The following is an 18134-nucleotide window of genomic DNA, read 5'->3' on the forward strand; positions in this document are numbered from 1 at the left end:
TTAATGCAAATGACTCGCTCTAATCTTGTTGCACGTATTTGTAAGGGTGGGCGTTCATATTTCGGGGAAAAAAATGAAAAATGGGCACCGGTAAAAGGGAATTTAGAAAAACCGAAATATAATGTTCGATAAAATGGTTTGGAAACGGATATTAAAAGTATATTATTGCTGAATTATCGAACATTTTGTATTATAATGTTTATATATATTGGATATTGGTTGTACTAAATATAAGAGTAAATCTTAATCCTATCACTAAATACTAATTAGCAACTACTAATTAGCTAGGTTAACTATAACTATACTTGGAAGTTAAATTTTGATGAAAGTTGAAATGTTAGAGTTTAGCTTGACAATTAAATTTGAAGTTCTTATTTATTTCAATGTTGTTTAAAAATTGAGATTATGAGATAAGACTTAGGATTATGATTTTTTTTTTTTTTGCATATCATATTTGTTTGAGTTAAGTTGTCTGAATTTTATTGGAAAAATATATGGGATATTATTTTGTCACAATCAGTTTTTAGAGAAAAATAAAATATTTTAACTGACTATTAACATTTTGAATTTTGGATATTATCAAATTACTGATTCTTCGGTCCAATTTACCAAACTAAAATTTGGACAGTAATTGCCTGAATTACCGAAAATATTTTTACAGAAGGCATTTGTTATCTTTCTATTATGTTATATACAATTCTCTTCTTGATTAAAGCACATATTCACCCCCATCATAAGTTCCTCGTGTGAATTGGAGATGTAACAATTTTGATCAATACCACTTCGTCCAAAACTTTCCTGGACAAGAGGCCCAATTTCTACTAACAAGTCCTCTCTCCGGGTGAATTTCACAATATCTTTAGCAAGCATCTAAACAGCAGAGGACTGTCAAAGCACAAATGAACGTTACATTTCAAGTCTCTTTAAATACAAAGTTCCCTCCAAAACACAGTTCAGAAAAAGCCCTTCAACTCCTCGGCTCCTCTCCCTGATCTCCTTTGTATCACAATTCCAAGTTCCATTTCCCTCCTGCTTGCTCAACTGTAATTAGAGAGGAAATGTGAAGTTGTGGGTATGAATTAAACTCAGATTATATAACGCATGTACTGACCTCGGAAACAGAGAAAATAAATTGCCTATTCTTTTTCCAACTTTCTTGATCATCTCTCTCCAAGAATCAATCTTTTTACTTCCTTTTGTTGTTTCTGTTGGTTAGAATTCGTCAGAATTAACTTCAATCTAGAAAATACTATCGAGTTCTTGGACAATTACGCAAGCCTCCATATCCAGCTTCCAAGATGTTGCCCTGGTTAAAAGCCAAGTAAATCCAATCTTTAGTACTGCTATACATTCTCGGCTTTGTTATTTGTATTAAATTAATTACTCATATTCATTCTTCGGCTAATGCATTGTTTATACTGGTTCTAGAGCAAGAAGAGATGGGTATTTCCCACCACCCCATGATCATCATCAAAATCCACCCCACGGCCAAGGATATCAGCAGCAGCAGGAGGAAGCAGCATTTCATCCAAATGATCATCCCATTAATCAGGAAAATCCTGATAATCAGCAAGCCGTTGCTGGAGAGCCTGCCACCGCCATTCAAGAAGATTTTCATTTTCATAGTCCTCAAGATCAAGAATTGCATGATACAGCTTCACTATCCCCAAATCTTGAACTTCATCCTTTCTATCAAGATCAAGAGCACCACGATGCAGCTACACTAGTCCAAGTTAATCTCGACGAAGATGTTAATACTGGTCCGGAATTGGGTATCAGGAAACAACGTAGCCAAATCACAAAAATGGGATCCTTTGATAATCACCATCATCTTGGGGAAAAGGCAAAAGTTGATTTGAAAAGATTAAACTCAGAAGGCCAGGGTCACCCGGCAGCAGAAGATGATAAACATGGCAATGAAGGCGGCTATGATTCTGATGTATCTTTTAATGAATGGCTTTGTAGGACTAGTACCGATCCTAAGAGACATCCTGATGATGACTTTGATGAAGAAGATTCTGCTTCATTAGACCTAACACTTCGTTTAGGCAATGCCCGAGATACACCAAAGACTTTAATCTTATTCAAGTAGTCAGCAAATGATGCATGAAACGTTTATGCATGGGAGCTTGCATTACAGGTATAGACTATCAGTCATATGCTTTACCTGGCTAGTAGTGTGATCATCGGTATGTTGGGGGAATATTCACATTCTTGTATGGATGGAAGCTAAGCAACACCAGATTACCACAAATAGTACATTGTGGGATGTAAATTAGTTCTCTAGTTTGATTTACTCGAGCCAAGATACCTTCTACTAGTACCGATTCAATTGATTTTGGTGGACAACAATCCAAATATTGGCTCAATGTCCATTCATTTTCTGTTAAACTGCGGGTCTATAAACATTTTGCCTGTAATTAGATGCAGATCATACTCCAAGAAATGTATTCTTGAGTATGTTGATCTAATTTGGAGTCTGATATTAAACAGGGTCTTTTTTATTTTCTTGTTACCCCCCTTCAAATGGGCTACAGATTCAGCCACTTGTACTTTAATATACTCAATTCTCAGTCCAGTTGATACAAGAGAAAATGTTAGTAATACGTTTCATTAAATGATAAAACTTACTTATTTTGATCTCAACGTTTTCATATCTCTTAAACTACGACCACTTCATTTATGAGTAGTTTTAATGTTAGGATTTTTTTTCCCTCATTAAAAAGAAGAAGAAGAAGAGACAGCATCACTGTTAAAATGAGTAATTGACTATCTTTTTCTCACAAGAAGTCAAGAACACACGCACACAGTTAGATTAAACACTCAGGGAGTAATTGACTATCTGTCACTAAACAGACTCAGATATGGATTTGACATCTTATGAGGGGGATAGCTTAGTTTAATTTTATTCCGAACAGCTGCCTCCCGTTTCCTCCTCTCTCTTCTTGTGTCTCTGCTCTATTCCCCTCTACTCTACCACAGTCCCCACCTCTTCACCATCATCCCTCTTCCATTCATAAAAATTTCGTACAATTATGCTCCACAGTCATCTTTTACAATCTTTTAACTTCCAATAATTCAGATGTTCTGTGGTGGGTTTTGAGAGAGAGAGAGGCAGAGATGTCTGATAACAATATTAATACTACTAACAGGGGAGCATTTTTGAACGATGAGCTATCAAAACGGACCTCAATATTCGGGTTACGGTTATGGGTCGTGCTGGGAGTATGTGTAGGAGCTGCAATTGTGCTCTTTTTGTTCATTACTCCATGTATACTGAGGTCCAAGCATAAAGTTCACATTATGTGAGCGCTGCAAATCAATTATTTATTTGTTTTCTTGTTGACTGTTCTTTTATCAAACAAATGACTTTGAGTGGCTAGATTGTACTTTGAGAAATTTATCAAGGTAACAAAACCCTTACTGGAAATTTGGAAGAACAAAGAACTCCAAAAATTTTCTCCATCTTTTGTAGCTCTGAAACAAACAATACTTATCTTCTATCTTTATTGTCTTGCTTCCATCCTTGGTTATAAAAAAAAAAAAAAAAAAATCTAGTATGTTGAATATCAGCATTTCTTGCACTTCTTCATCTCTATTCTATACGAACACTTCTTGCACCTATTCATCTCCATTCTTTTGCACATGGATGCATCTTCCTTTTGTCTCAGTATATTTTGTTCAACGGAGACGGCTCCTATAGTTTGTGTGAAGAAGCAATCTGTCACTTGAGATAATCAGTCTATAGGCATCTATATGCAAAGGAAGAGTGATCAGCCAGGTCAGAAAGAGTTCAGCGATTATGAGCATCCAATGTCGTCTAATTAATAATTATTCTCAAAGGGAAAAAAAAATAATGGATCAGCTCAAAATTTGGTCGAGGGAAACCGAAGTTTCGTCATAAACTATGGCTTCTTCTAACGGTTCCACCGGAAGTTTATAATGCCCCTCCTTTACAATTTCCTGGGATCCATTATTTTGGACGGAACAAGAAATCAGTTGCTGTTGCCTCCCGCCTCCTCGTCGGAGGTAGGTCAGAAGGAGAGTATCAGCAGTCCAAGAACAAAATGGGATTTCATAGCTTAATGGAGCACCCATAAGTGAGGGGGTCGCTATTGAAGATTTTTTGACCCAAGACTCTTGGATGCCATATTCCCTCATCGCCCATATATCAATCAAGTACTCAGATGGTGACTCGAGAGGCGTCTTGACTAAGAAGAAGGCAAGTAAATCATCCAACACAGCAAGATTCGCAGCTGCATCGTCTGGTATCTCGCACGGATCCCGGACCAATCAACCTGATTCTCTGGGATCCAATGCATCAAGGGGCTGCGACTTTAATGCGGGTAGCATGTTCCAACTATGTCATGATCCGATGAAGCAGGTAGCTCCCAATCAGGGGCTGCGACTTTGATGCGGCTGGCCGGAGATGCAATATTGTCTCCATAATCTTCAACCTCATGGTGATTATAAGAATGGAAAGATAACAGCATTTTACTCGTGGGGGGCCGTTTAACGAGGAGAACACGACGGCGATCTTTTTTGCTGTTATCGTTGTTGGCATTAACATGGCTAAATTGCATATCGGCAAACCAAGGGCTGCTGATCAATGTGCACCATGTTTTGGAGATGCGACGGAATCTCACCAGTGATTTCACGGGCAATCTCACCAGAATCTCAGTCATTACATCTTCAGGCAGTAGTAGCTGCTCATCATGATTCATCTCCTTCATCAGAATTGACTGTTGACTACTAACCATTTTTAAATTTTTCGGATTGGAAACACGTTTTTTACCTGCTCTGGTCTGGTAGAAGACACCTTGGCCTGCCCTCTGAAGTAGTTAAACGCAATGTCTCGCGCCCTGTGCCATTTTCTGCTCCATTTTTTATTATATTATTATTTTTTTATATAAATATCAAGTTTTAATTCTTTTTTGTTTATTTAAAATCCAATAATTATTAACTGAGTAATACAAAAAATTTAACAAACTCAAAAAATCAAAATTCATAAAAAATGAGTTTTTTTATGAATTTTCTGCTGTATTTTTTAATTTTCTACTATATATATTGCTTTTTTGAAGCTGTTGTATTTATTTTTTATTCAATTAATAATTATTGAATTTTAAAAAAAATAAAAAAGAACTAAAACATGATATTTATATAGGAAAAATATCAATAGAATAAAAAATGGGACAGAAAATGATATAGGATGTAGGACAGAAGACCCGTTGCGTAATTAAACCCGCAATATAAATAACCAAAGCAACTAGAATCCTCACGAAGGAAGTGAATTCTCTTCGCGACTAAAGAACCTTAGAACCACGAGTACAGAAGGATATATATATATATATATAGATAGACAAAGAACCTTAGTACAGAAGGATTCTAGGAACCGACAAGAGTACAGAAGGAAACTCACTTAGAACCACGAGTGGAACAGAATTGGGATCCCCGAAAAAAAAACCCCAACTCGTTCTCCCCCCGGGTCCCCAAAAACAGTCTTGGCAATAATTTTGGAATTTCTGTTGGCCGCCACTCAATATTTTACTTGGGAAGAAAACTTCAGATTTATGGGCCTTATCTTGAATTCAATCATTTTTCCAATAGAACTACGTATTAATCACAAAAAAGATTCGTACATCAAACTCATTAAATAGAACTAACGACCAATAAGCAGTGAAGGACCAATAAAAAGAAAAGATAAACATTTAGTTGTGAATGGAAATTATTGATAGGCAGATTTTAGGGATAATTTCAGAAACCTCCCTTGAAGTTTTGTCTAATATCACTCAGCACCTTTGAAGATTCATAAATATCACTTACTTCCCTTGTCATTTGGATTGGATCACTAATTACCCTTAGTGCATGCAAATTGACAAAACTACCCTTGATAGCTTAACCATTCTTTAAGTTAATAAATATGGAAGAGAAAACCAAAGTCACTAAAATACAATAGCTATTTTAATCTTTTTTTTTTTGTTTTTACCACTTAAAGAATTTTAGTTATTTGATCTTTGCATGCGAATCAGGTATTAATTATCCTTGCTATTATAATAATTATTTTGGTCTATCTAATGAAGGTGCTAAATTTTTGAAAATATAAGATTAATTAGAAAAAGTATATAACTGTGAGAGCTGGTAATAATAGTTAGTGTGTGAATATATATGATAGGTTGGATGAAATTTAGGTGTGAGCACTTGTTAGAAAAAATCCTAATCGTTTAAGTAAATAATATATAAAACAATCTAAATTTATAACGACGACGGCTACTTGAACAATTATATTTGTATTTAAGCACCCTTATCCTTCCAAATTTCTTAGCTTTCCAAGATAAACTTTATATCAAATCACCTTTATTAAAGTTAACATTTATTAAAGTTGGATGTGAAAATACTCGACGTCATCGTTCCCTACTTGTGTCATTTTATGCCAATCTTATATTTATACTTGCAATTTTAAAAAAATTATGTAAAAAATGGAAGTGCTTAGTAAATGGCGAATTTAATGAAAAAAAAAATGCTTGGCTATACATTCTATTAAAATTTATTTACGTGCCACCTGTACACTAGGGCATGTTGGTGGAACTTTGCATTTTCCAGCAAACGGAATTACCCACTGTACACTAGGGCATGTTGGTGGAACTTTAGTGCAGCATCATGCTTTTTTTTTTGGTTATATTCTGATAAAATCACCTGTAAAGAGGTTGGAAAAGAGTGTATAGAGAGTTATTTCCCCATATTAGTGCTTGGGAACTGCACGGCCATATTGGTGGATGCCAGTCATTATGTTATGGGTTTGTTTGATGATCAATTTGTTTTTCCCCCAAAAACTTAACTATTTAAGTCTTAATTATTATGCACCGTAATAGTGGTGGATGTTAATTGTTACGTTAATTATTGTCATTTTTGAAGAAGCAGAAACAATAATAAGTTTTCACTTATATCTCCGTTTAAACGGTTTGTCATTGCTTCCCTTAGGATTAGTGCGTCCGGGCTACATGGAGCTACCAAGTATGATTGAACTAACTTAGGTGTTGGATTTTGTTTAGGGATTTTCTAACAGATGCCCTTATAAGAAACAACCTAATTAGTTAATGAATTAATTGTTTTATATTTTGGAAAGCTAATTTTAATGGATTCAAATGCGCGCTAAATGACATGCGTAACCTTTTTCCTAAAAATAAATATCACAATTCTTTTGCTAATACTTATTTTTATGCTTCCGAAATAATGATTTCACCATGGTGCCAAAAGTGATGCTTTTAACGAATAACCACAAAAATGGAGCCATCAATATGCATAAAGCTCATATTTAGAATTATGAAACTTTTAATTCATGTTTGAAATCTTCAATGCTTTGAGAAAATATATTAAAGACAAAACAAATGCAAAATCCAACAAAGAAATTATTATTTTAATTGAAAGTGTTCTTGTATTGGAAGTTTGACTCATTTTAGTTTTTGACATGTTTGCACATTAAAATCATTAATTTAGATTGATGTAGTGATACAAAAAATCACGAGAGTGTGCTAAATTCATCTATCAAATAAAAGATAAAGAAAACCTAGTAAACCAAACATATACAATTTGTTTAATTAAGAGAATTGGCATATCATATCTGATATGCTTGTTTTGTTGATTTTTTTGAATTTATCATATTTTGAATTTTCTTTTTTTACAAGTCTTAAAAATCTATTATTCTATATTTTCTCCCAAAATAAATTGTATTTTTCCTTTCAATTTGTCATTTATGGGGATAAAAAGTGCCAAGTTCATAATGGTCTCTCTTTTCTTTTAATAAACCATAATGGTCTTGTTTGGTTTGATTTAGAATTTGGGAACCTACTTACTATCTCTTTGAAGTTAAAATAAAATAAAAGCATAAAATCATTTTTTTATTGTTGATTTTTTTGAATTGAGCTAATTTGCTACAAAAACATATTATTTTAGAGAAGGTTAATGCTGATATTTTTAAAATCTCAAGGGAGAGTAACGAAACTGTCAGAAACCTTAAGAGGGGGTTTCTAAAAGTTAACCCTTGTTATCTAGCGGTCCAGGGCTCCGGTGCAGGTCCAAATCAAACCCTAGTGAGAATGATGGAGGTTCAAAATGCGACTATTTAGGATTTTTATTTGTTTTTGCGCCAAAATGAGATCCAAAAATGAAATTTTTTGTGCTTAATTTGTGGATTTCAATTTTTAGCGACTTCCTTCTAATCATATCAAAATTGGACTCATAAAAGGGCGTTTGTAAAGTAATCTGATTTCTTATTGTACTATACGCTGTCGTCTCGTGGCGGAGAATTTTGGACTATATGAGTTAGCTTCTTTCTGTTGATTTTGCCCGGCCCTATTGCTAAAGTATACTATTATTTAACAGTTCTCCTTTCTGCTGTTTTTTACTATAATCTCATATGTGAGAAAACAAAGATAACTTTATGGATGTCTGTAAAATGCAGTTTTTTCTACAAAAATGTATCATCTTAATTCCCTTTTGGGTGATCACTTAGGCATTATCGTTTAGTCAAATAAGTAGGTACTAAAATAAATTTAAATGGATTAATTAGCAAAATACCCCTAGCTAGTACCACATTTCATTTTTTTTTCCCCCACAAAATATCTAAAAAGGAAAAAGAGCATCATGACAAGAGCCTTGGCCTCAGATAGGTGATGCAAATATGCAAGTAGTATATTTTGTAGGCATCAACATCTCCTGATCTCCAGCGTCTAAATCAGCAGGTAAATTATAAATCAGGCCTCTGGTGGACCAACAATGATAACTGACATTTATCATTCTCAAACGAGCAATCCTACATGAATTAGTCTTATGAGTTATAGTCTTAATGAATTGAATTGGTCTTCTGATTTGGCTAAAAGTGGAGTAACTCATTAATATACTACATAGTACTAAGTAATATTGTTTAGCAGGTTAATGTTCCTGGTATCCATGTCCTCTTTTCCAGAAACACAGACCGATTATCCACCATGCCTGCCTCAGAAAATTACCATACATCAAGTTTTTAATGTAATTCAAGGCATGTAAACTCCATCCAAGATCTAAGATTATATCAAAATGTTTGCAGGAGTGTAGGAACACCTAAACAAATAATTAACACGAGGTCCCTTTGCATTAGCTGGCTCTGTTGATAAAATAGCTGTAGTCTAACAAACCACCCCCCCCCCCTCCCCACCCCCAAGAAAAAAAAACCCAACCCAAACCCGCAAAAAAAAAAGAAAACCGACAGCAAAAAAAAAAAAAAGGAGTAGCAGCTTAGTATTTGATTCATGTAACTGACACCGTCAAGTCTCAGAAAAACAAAAAACATGATGATGTTCAACCTGTTTCGTATGTACACAGACAAAAATGGAGGCTGAGGGTTGCATGATCTATGTCTGAATTCAGAACCTAATCAAAAACTTTACAGGACCTAACAAATACTACTATACGAATACAATTAACAAACTTTACAGGACCTCCTAGTTAACTTAACACCTACCCTTTTGTTCAATACACCTCAGCTTCTGGTATGCTTTGCAGGGCAGGCCTCCAGGAGCTTGGATGATGCGTCTCATTTCCATGATCACTAAGGTTGAGCAACTGTGTTAAAACCTCTTTCACCGGTTTCCCCTGCACATCCACCTTACTCAGAAGTTCCTCCAACTGCTTCTTCGTGATCTTGATCTTCACCTCTGTCCCTGCTGTGGTAGACGAAGGAAAAGATTTAGCCCCCTGCTTCCCTCTAAGAAAACTCTGTTCCTCCATTTTTGTTGGCTTCTTCTTCATATACAACCTGTTGTTGTCTTGGCCAGCCCCACCAGAAAACACGGTTTTTTGGGCCTCTGATGGCAACGTCGACAGACAGCCCCAATCATCCCCTCCCCATTGTGTGGATGATTCTTTGACAATACAGTTTCCCATCTTCTAACAAATGAATGCTTGGAATTGATTACTAGTATTGAATTAAAGAGAGTAAGATCTTGATAATGGCGTAAGTTGGTGTTAAATTCATGTATATATATATATATATAGAGAGAGAGAGAGAGAGGGACTCAGGAAGGCAGGTGGAGCCCGCGGGGGAATTCTTTTAATGACCAATTTGAACAGCCAAAAGAATTACACAAAAGACAACAATTACATATCCAGAGATATGAAAAAGAAAATTTTTTTGATGCTATTGTCTATGACGTACGCACGCCAAAAATCTTGCACGTTTCATTGTAGTAAACAAAACAAAATGATGTAATTTGCGCGGGCAAAAAATCGCAACAAAAGATATTACTACTACTACTTACTAGTACTACACTGAAAAGGCAAAAAATAAAAAACTAAAAAAAGTAGTAGTAGACTAGTAGTAGCAGAAAAGTGATAAAGAAGATGGATGCCACGAGGGTATCCTACCTGGCAGGTGCTGGAGCGTTTGGCCGACCTCAGAATGTTTGGGTCCGTGTCCCACACTGCACCTGTTCTTGGTTGGCCTTGGAATCAAATGACTCTTGAATCTTGATTGAGTCGAGGCAATTTTATTGGACCGGTGGCGGCGGCGGCGGCGGCGGCTCAGCACACTTCAGTCAGCTAGCTACTTGAGCAGTCGGCTAATTACTATTCTATATTGTAACCAGTTAAAACTTGTTTGAAGGAAAACGGATATGATTATCTGATTACTCAGACGAGTAGAGGCTTCTACTGGACTTGTTCAAACCTGGGATGAGATTTTGAACGTCATTCATTTCGTTTTTCTCTTAATTGCATGCAACCTGGTGGTGTACGTAATTGAACGGAACGGTTCAAAGGAAAGGCCTAGTTGAATTTTGTTTTGCTCAACCTTGGAGGCAGGCTATCTTCTATCCTAAAATGGTGATGCAAAGAACGAGTCCAAATTGAATATTTTGGCCAGGTTTAGGATTTTCCCCTTCTTGTGATCTTTTTTGGTTCTTCTTTCTTGTGCTCTTTTAAGCCCTTGCATCCCTGTCAAAAACGTATAATTCTCAAATTAAAATTAGCCACGTTTGCATTCAACTCCTATTTTTTTTTTTTAAAAAAAAAAGAAATTCTAGCTTTTCTGTAGATATAGCAAATAAATGTCTAACTTATAATTGATGCATCATCGCATTGCTCCAACCAACATGTACTTGATTTATACTAGTACTTATTACTATGTTTTTACAAATGTAAGCATAATGTATGTAATTTAATGTGCTTGCATCTAACAGTGCTTTCTCTCGATTTTCATTACAAATTTAATCATATTACAGGACATAAGTATTTTCTGCATCCTCATAATAAAAAAAATTCAAATTCAAATCAAATACTTCTAATATGTCTTAAACTCATCCTTCTTGAGTTCAATCGAAGTTGATTGGTGATGTATCATTAAACTTCAGAAACAACTTTAGTTTTTTTTTTAAAGAAATAGCTTTAGTTATAAATGAAGAAGAAAAATGTCTTCTACTTGTACCAAAACAGGAACGATATATATATATACATACATATATATAATTTTTGTCATAGTTTCAACATTAATATTTACATGTATAATCCTATGTGTCGATTCAAAATAGTGGCTAAAAACATTTTTGCCATTTTTTCCTTGAAAAGAGATACATAAAAAATGATAAGGGCTAAAGAGGTAGTGACAAGATCAACAAGTGACTAATATATGTAAATGAGAAAATTTGTTAATACGTTCATCGAATAAGAACAACTTTAATTTACAACAATTCAGAAAATTGTTCTAAAAACGTAGAGGTGATTACGTTGAAGCTCCGCCACCGAAGCAGCTGAGTATTAGCCCCCCAAACCCAATGAGCCGGCTCCGTGTGAAAAGAGATTGGCTACCGAATCTTGCTTGCCGATGTCCAGTGTGAACGCAACTGGGCAAGTGGAATCTTGCGCATGTGGACTCACGTGTAGGTTCCCTAATCTGCTTTTTTCTGGCTGATCTCACGCTAGTCGTAATTAAGCGCCCTAAGCATTTCATTATCACAATCTTTATCCCACGAGTAGGTTGCTCCCTCAGGCCTCGTCCCATGATGAAAGTTGTTCATCACGAGTCTTCTTTGCAAACACGTTTCAATTATTTATCTTTTTAATTTATATATATTGCATCATAAAAAGTGTCATTATAATTATCTTAATTAAAATCTCAAAAAAAAATTATTTTTATTAATATTTCAAATAATACTTCATCAAAAAACACACAACATTTAGGGAACCCGCAATCTTGCATAGTTTCATGTCGATCACTAGGTATTGCCAATTTACGATGCAAGCAATAGGGAAGATTGAGCAGGAAGGGACGAGCATATTGACACGGAAAGTGATACGTGCACTTAATTCAAGCGACACAACAGTGGAATGCTTCACATTTGATTTTTGTGAAGGGATCCTTACTTTCTTTTTTTCTTTTTTTTTTAGCCTAATAAATATCAGATTTGTTTGGATAGCGAATTTTTTTTATCAAAATTTATTTGTTTGTATCATCAACACACTTTTTCATCACTTTTCTATTTTACATACATCACATAAAAAACAGTGCTACAGTATTTTTCAAAAAAAAAAATTATCCCAAATAATCTACCACGAATTTCTGAATACCTATCCTATGCAACTCATTCTTGTCCACCTCCATTAAACCACGAATCAATATCTTCTCTAAAACAATTAAGCGCCTCTATAAGTTCATTATTTATCTTAACAAAGATATCATTAAACACTTTCACGAGTAGTTTTTTTTTTTTTTTTATATTACTAAGAGGTTAAGTACTTATTTAGTTGTAGATTGCAACAATTATGCAAGTGCATGATGTAGGGGCGTAGTCCGATGATATGGTATCATCAATAGTAAGTACATTCTTGGATGACACTTTTTTTTTTCTTCTTCTAATCAGTTGAGTAAATTGAACGCCATAACACGAGGGTTGCATAATTTCAAACTTGTTGAGTAGTCACTCCTTTATGTACTTGAGCCTAACAATGACAACGTATGAGATATGAATATAGCCCGCTTACTACTTTTCTGAATGATTGAGAAATCAAAGCTAGTAATGTCCACGAGTAATAGTAGTATAACTAATAAAACTGACGAATCCTCAATTGGATTGGATAGTTTGAAAGATGGAGTGTAAGTGAAAGGTTTCGTAATCGAATCCGTTCACTTATACATTAAAAAAAATTTAAAAAAAACTGTGTCGTGTACTAGACTGAAGTTCTTGTCACTTTTTGACAGGTGGTTTGCGGCAAGCTAGTCTAAGTTGGCTCCTCCTATATATCTGTATCGAATAACGGTAAATTCGCACCTCGAGGAGGCCATATTGTTAGCTGTACCTTCAAAGCTAACCAATATATGCAGCGCGATTTTTCAAACATTTGATCTTATCTCTTCTTTTTTTTATTATTTTTTTTTCAATAGAAAATGGATAGATTCTAAGAAGTGAGGGAGGAGAAGGTAAATTAGAACCCAGAAACTCGAGCTCTTTTTGCCACTTTTAATCGCTTTAATTTACATGCAAAATTACGTTATGTAGTTCAGGCCATGCATATGTACTTTGCATTGCATGCACGGCGAAGCAATAGATTGGTTGACTGTTGAAATCATGCTGCTGCGGGCCGAATACCTCTCCACGATTGCCAAAGTGTTCAAATTCATACCGAAGATGATTTTTGTTTTTTTGGGTGTTGAGGGAATTGGCCCTTACTTTGTTCAATTGATGAGGGGGAAGACCTTTCTTATTGTGTGAAATCTAATGCAGATAGAGCAGGATGAATAATTCCATAATCATAGGTTATACTACTAGAACAGAAATTAAAGTACGAGTCCAGAATAAAAAAAAGAAAAAAAAAGTAGGCGAGAATTGTCTTAACTGGATATATATAGTTTAAAATACGACAAAGCTGGAGAATCCAAGAAACAAATGGATTTTGATGTTTTCTAGTCAAACTAGCTACAGGCTATTTGGTTCGTATGTTTGGGTTTTCTATGACTGCTGAAATTGAAAAGGAAAAAGAATTAGAAAAGGCTTCATTCAAGACGAGGAAAAAGAATTAGAGAAGCCTTCATTCAAGACGAGTACCTCGGATTTTCAATTTAGAGGCGTACATGACTTTATAGAGAGTTTGGAGGCGGTCAAATAACATTTAATTACTAGTATATAACAAGGAACCTACAATCAATTCTTATCATTTTGATTTTGGACCAACCACACTTAATTACTTCCAGTTCCAGGAGGTTTAATAATACTAACTAGAATTTTTGCAAAAAAAAAAAAAAAAAAAAAGTCCTAGAATTCCTTTACTCTTGCACGCAAACTCTGAAAGTACTTTTGTCAATGTCTGAATTCGTGAAGAGTTGATACATAGATAGAAAACCATATAAATTTGTACGTACTTTGTGAATGTCTCGACCCTTGAATATCAACCTGAAAAAAATGTCAAACTCTGAATGGATAATGATTAATGACTTAATTTGATGGTACTAAGAGTTTAAGTGCTTAATTAATTACTCCCTCCGTCCCACTTTGATAGTTCTAATTCTTTTTTCACACAGTTTAAGAAAAAAAAGTTAACTTTGTTGGAACAATCAATTTAGGTAGCTATTTTTCTAAAATACCCTCACATTAATTAGAGTACAACTTTATGGGAATTTGAATTGATGGTAAAAAAAGAATAAACTCTCATTAAATGGGGTAGGTTTATAGTAACAACAACTTACATTGAATAAGGGTATTTTAGGAAAATTAAAATACAACTACATTCTTCAATTGGAAAGTGGACTACAATTTGGGACAGATGAAAAAGGAAAACAGGACTATCAAAGTGGGACGGAGGAGTATATCTTACAACAATTTTGTGAGTGCATAATGTGGATTTGTATCCGCTAAACATGCAGCTGCACGTGCAATTTCAACATCACAACACAATTAATGGTATATATATATATATATATCAAACTTGCTTATTGATTGATTACTGGCTCATGAATGACATTTCTCATTTCATGAATTCGAGTGATCGAGGGATTAAAGCCAGTAATGGCCAGGACACGAGGGATACTTGAATAAAACTGACGAATCCTTGACCGTTGATTAATCTGTGTCGTGCACGAATGGAAATATACATATATATCTCGTCACTTTTTGAAGGGTGGCAGCAAAACCAGTCTAAGTTGGCTCCTTTGTTCTTCTATCTGCATGGACAAGGGTTAATTCCCCACGTGGTATATATATATATATATACACATTACCTCTTCTGCCAATTCTATATTATTTAAAATTCGAGCACTTTTATTCATTTTAATTTACAGCATGCAACGCAAGGATTCCTCATCCTCATGGCAAAATTGTGGTCCGTAGTCAAGGCCATGCATATGTACTTGCATGGCGACTGGCTGAGCGATAAATTGGCTGACTGTTGAAATCATGCTGCGGCGACAGGGCATGATAATAATAGTAAGATAGGGGCGGAAAATTCCCCAAAATAATAATAAAAAAAGAAAGTCAGGAGTAGTTTAACTCTTAAATGTTTTAATCAGTCGCTTGTGCGGCCGTGCGGGTTTCTTATGACTTCCGAAACATAAAAAGCAAAAATGATTAGAAAAAAAAAAAACCTCGACTTTTCCTTCGTCAATTATTTAGAAAAAAAAAAAACCTCGACTTTTCCTTCGTCAATTATTCTTAGATAGCTTTTGGTGGCGGTCAAATAACAATAACATTATTAATTACATAAAAGAATATACAATCAATTATGCGGTCTTCAAACGTTTGCTTGCATCAATTTCCATCCCGAATGATTCAAACGTTTCGTGCACTTAGCATACTTAGTTCATATATGTTCTCAGTGTATGTAACAAAGAAGAATGAGAAAAGGTGGAATGTGAATTGCCAAATGCGTGTAAATTAATATAAAAAAAAAAAGGACGTGTTAAATAGCGACGAATCTGGATAAGCCGATAGCTACGGGCCTACAATCAAAAGAATGAGAATTCATTTCAAAGGTCTGCATTTATGCATTCACACGTAAAACGTTAGTTGCACAGTCCACGAAATTTTATGCACATCCCTCTTGTCATTTCGGTTTCGGCCAATCAGACTTGTCAGTTCCCATAGGTTTATTCATTAGTATTAATGAGAATTCTTGCACATTTAACATCTCCCAAAAAAAAAAATAGAAAAAAACTAGAATTCGTTCACTCTAACTTAGAAGAGTTTTAAAACTCTTTTTGAATGTAGGTCAAGAAAATCCATTTTTGTTCAGGATTTACTGTAAATTTCATTAGCGAGTGCAAATGCACCCATCTAATCTGGTTCAATTCTGGATCCCCATTGACTCCCGAAAAATAGAATATAATTTATCGTGTTCGAAAACAAAAAAAAAAAAACCTAACTCATAGATGGCTGTAGGACCAGATCGCTTATGTCTCAATCTTGTCAATGCGGATGCTGTCGGGACATGAAGATCTTGTGTACTTGTACTGTTTCTGTAAAGGCCGGGTCAGGCCTCCCCGAGCCTGTGGATGGACAGAATCCAATTAGAAATCGAGTTTCAATAAATAACAAAGTTTGCCTATTTATGCTTCATTCTCGCTAGTCCAGACTAAAGTTAAAAGATGTAGAATTTGGAATCGCAATTTCATTAGGTTTCCAGGGTATCATCATCGCATTCCACCTAGAGGTGGTGGGATGGACGGGATTTACTTGGATTTGAGATAGAACCGAATCATATGGGTTGGAGCCCAACCTTACTGAAGAGGTGATTTTCGGGATCAATAGGCGGTCCCAAAAAACGGCTGTGAGCTCCTGAAGTGGATACTGCCTCACGAAAGTTACCTGCTCAAATTATCAGAGGTGGGGCTAAGTCCCCCAGTTTTCCTCCAACGATCTAATTAGTTTAGATTAAGAAGGAACTTAGTGAGAGTTTTGGGATAGTGCTTCTTGTAAAGTAATTTCTCTCGTTCCTTTTTTCTGAGTGAGATTTCTCTCGCCCGACAAGCCCTGTTCAGATATAGACATCCTTGGTTCCTTGCGGGTCAGTCTGTGAAACCTGATCTCAGCCGTCCCATCAAGCCACATGTAAGAACCTCATGGGTGGCACCCGCGATGTCCCCGAGATGATCAGGAGGATATTGGAACCTCAGGAGTAGGGATGGCAACGGGAACGGGGTTGGGGCGGGGGACCCTCCCCATCCCTCCGCCCCGTTGCCTATTAGTTTTCCGCCGTCCGCCCCGGCTCCCGCCTCCTGCTCCCCCGCCCCCGCCCCGCTTCCCCCGCGGGTGCCCCCGCGGGGTTAATAAAATTTTATTATATAATTTTATTATAATTAAATTTTAATAAATAATCAAGTACTAAAATATCAACACATCACCAAATTATTATTCATTGTAATTTTGCAATTGAAACTCATAAAAACAATCAAACAGAAGTTATTTGAATACAATCCAATATGATGAAATAAATATAACTAAAATAGTCAAGTTTTCACTTTTAGTACAAATGCAATCACTAATTCATTATTGTGTTTGTGGTTTTTTTTGAGAAAAAGTGTTATTCTATTAAGTGTAATTAGAAATTTAGTATAAATATATTAGTAAATTTAGTATAACTAATTAATAAATTCTATTAGTAAACATGTAGAATTATTCATATAATTGATAATATCAATTATATTACATAAACTAATATACATTATATAATACATCTAACTAATAATATCATTATCATAAGTTTATAACTAATTAACTTACATGTTATATATAATTATATATATACTTTTTTTTGTTTTGCGGGGGGCGGGGCGGGGGATATACTCCCCCGCCCCCCGCCGTTTCTAAAAGCGGGGGAAAAAATTTCCCCCCCGCCCCCGCCCCAACCCCCGCCCCGAGAGCCCCCCGCGGGGCGGTTGCCCGCGGGCACCCGCCCCCATTGCCATCCCTACTCAGGAGTATCCACCTCGGGTTGGCATGACGAGTCCGAGGTGGAATTCAAGGCCGAGGTGGAATTTGGGGGAGGTGGAGCCTGCTCAACGGAGCCGGGCCGAAATGACCATCCTCAATAACCCATATGTGTTTTGAGACTAATTTGGGCGGGATCACTTTGGGATATGTTTAGATTGATCTCACCCAATATCCAAATCTATTTTCTAC

General features: G+C 35.6%; 1 protein-coding gene across 1 annotated transcript; it reads right to left on the reverse strand.

The window, feature by feature from the left end:
* Positions 1-9272: 9272 nt before the first annotated feature.
* Positions 9273-9971, reverse strand: LOC113772385. Its single transcript, XM_027316978.1, has one exon. The coding sequence runs from the start codon at positions 9916-9918 to the stop codon at positions 9505-9507; it is 414 nt and encodes a 137-aa protein (XP_027172779.1). The 5' UTR covers positions 9919-9971; the 3' UTR covers positions 9273-9504.
* Between the last annotated feature and the right edge of the window lie 8163 nt (positions 9972-18134).

Source organism: Coffea eugenioides, chromosome 5, assembly GCF_003713205.1.
Source record: "Coffea eugenioides isolate CCC68of chromosome 5, Ceug_1.0, whole genome shotgun sequence".
Classification (NCBI taxonomy): domain Eukaryota; kingdom Viridiplantae; phylum Streptophyta; class Magnoliopsida; order Gentianales; family Rubiaceae; genus Coffea; species Coffea eugenioides.

What these genes read in the sequence shown, in the direction of transcription:
- LOC113772385 (XM_027316978.1), bottom strand. Translation starts at nt 9,918, where the DNA reads ATGGGAAACTGTATTGTCAAAGAATCATCCACACAATGGGGAGGGGAT.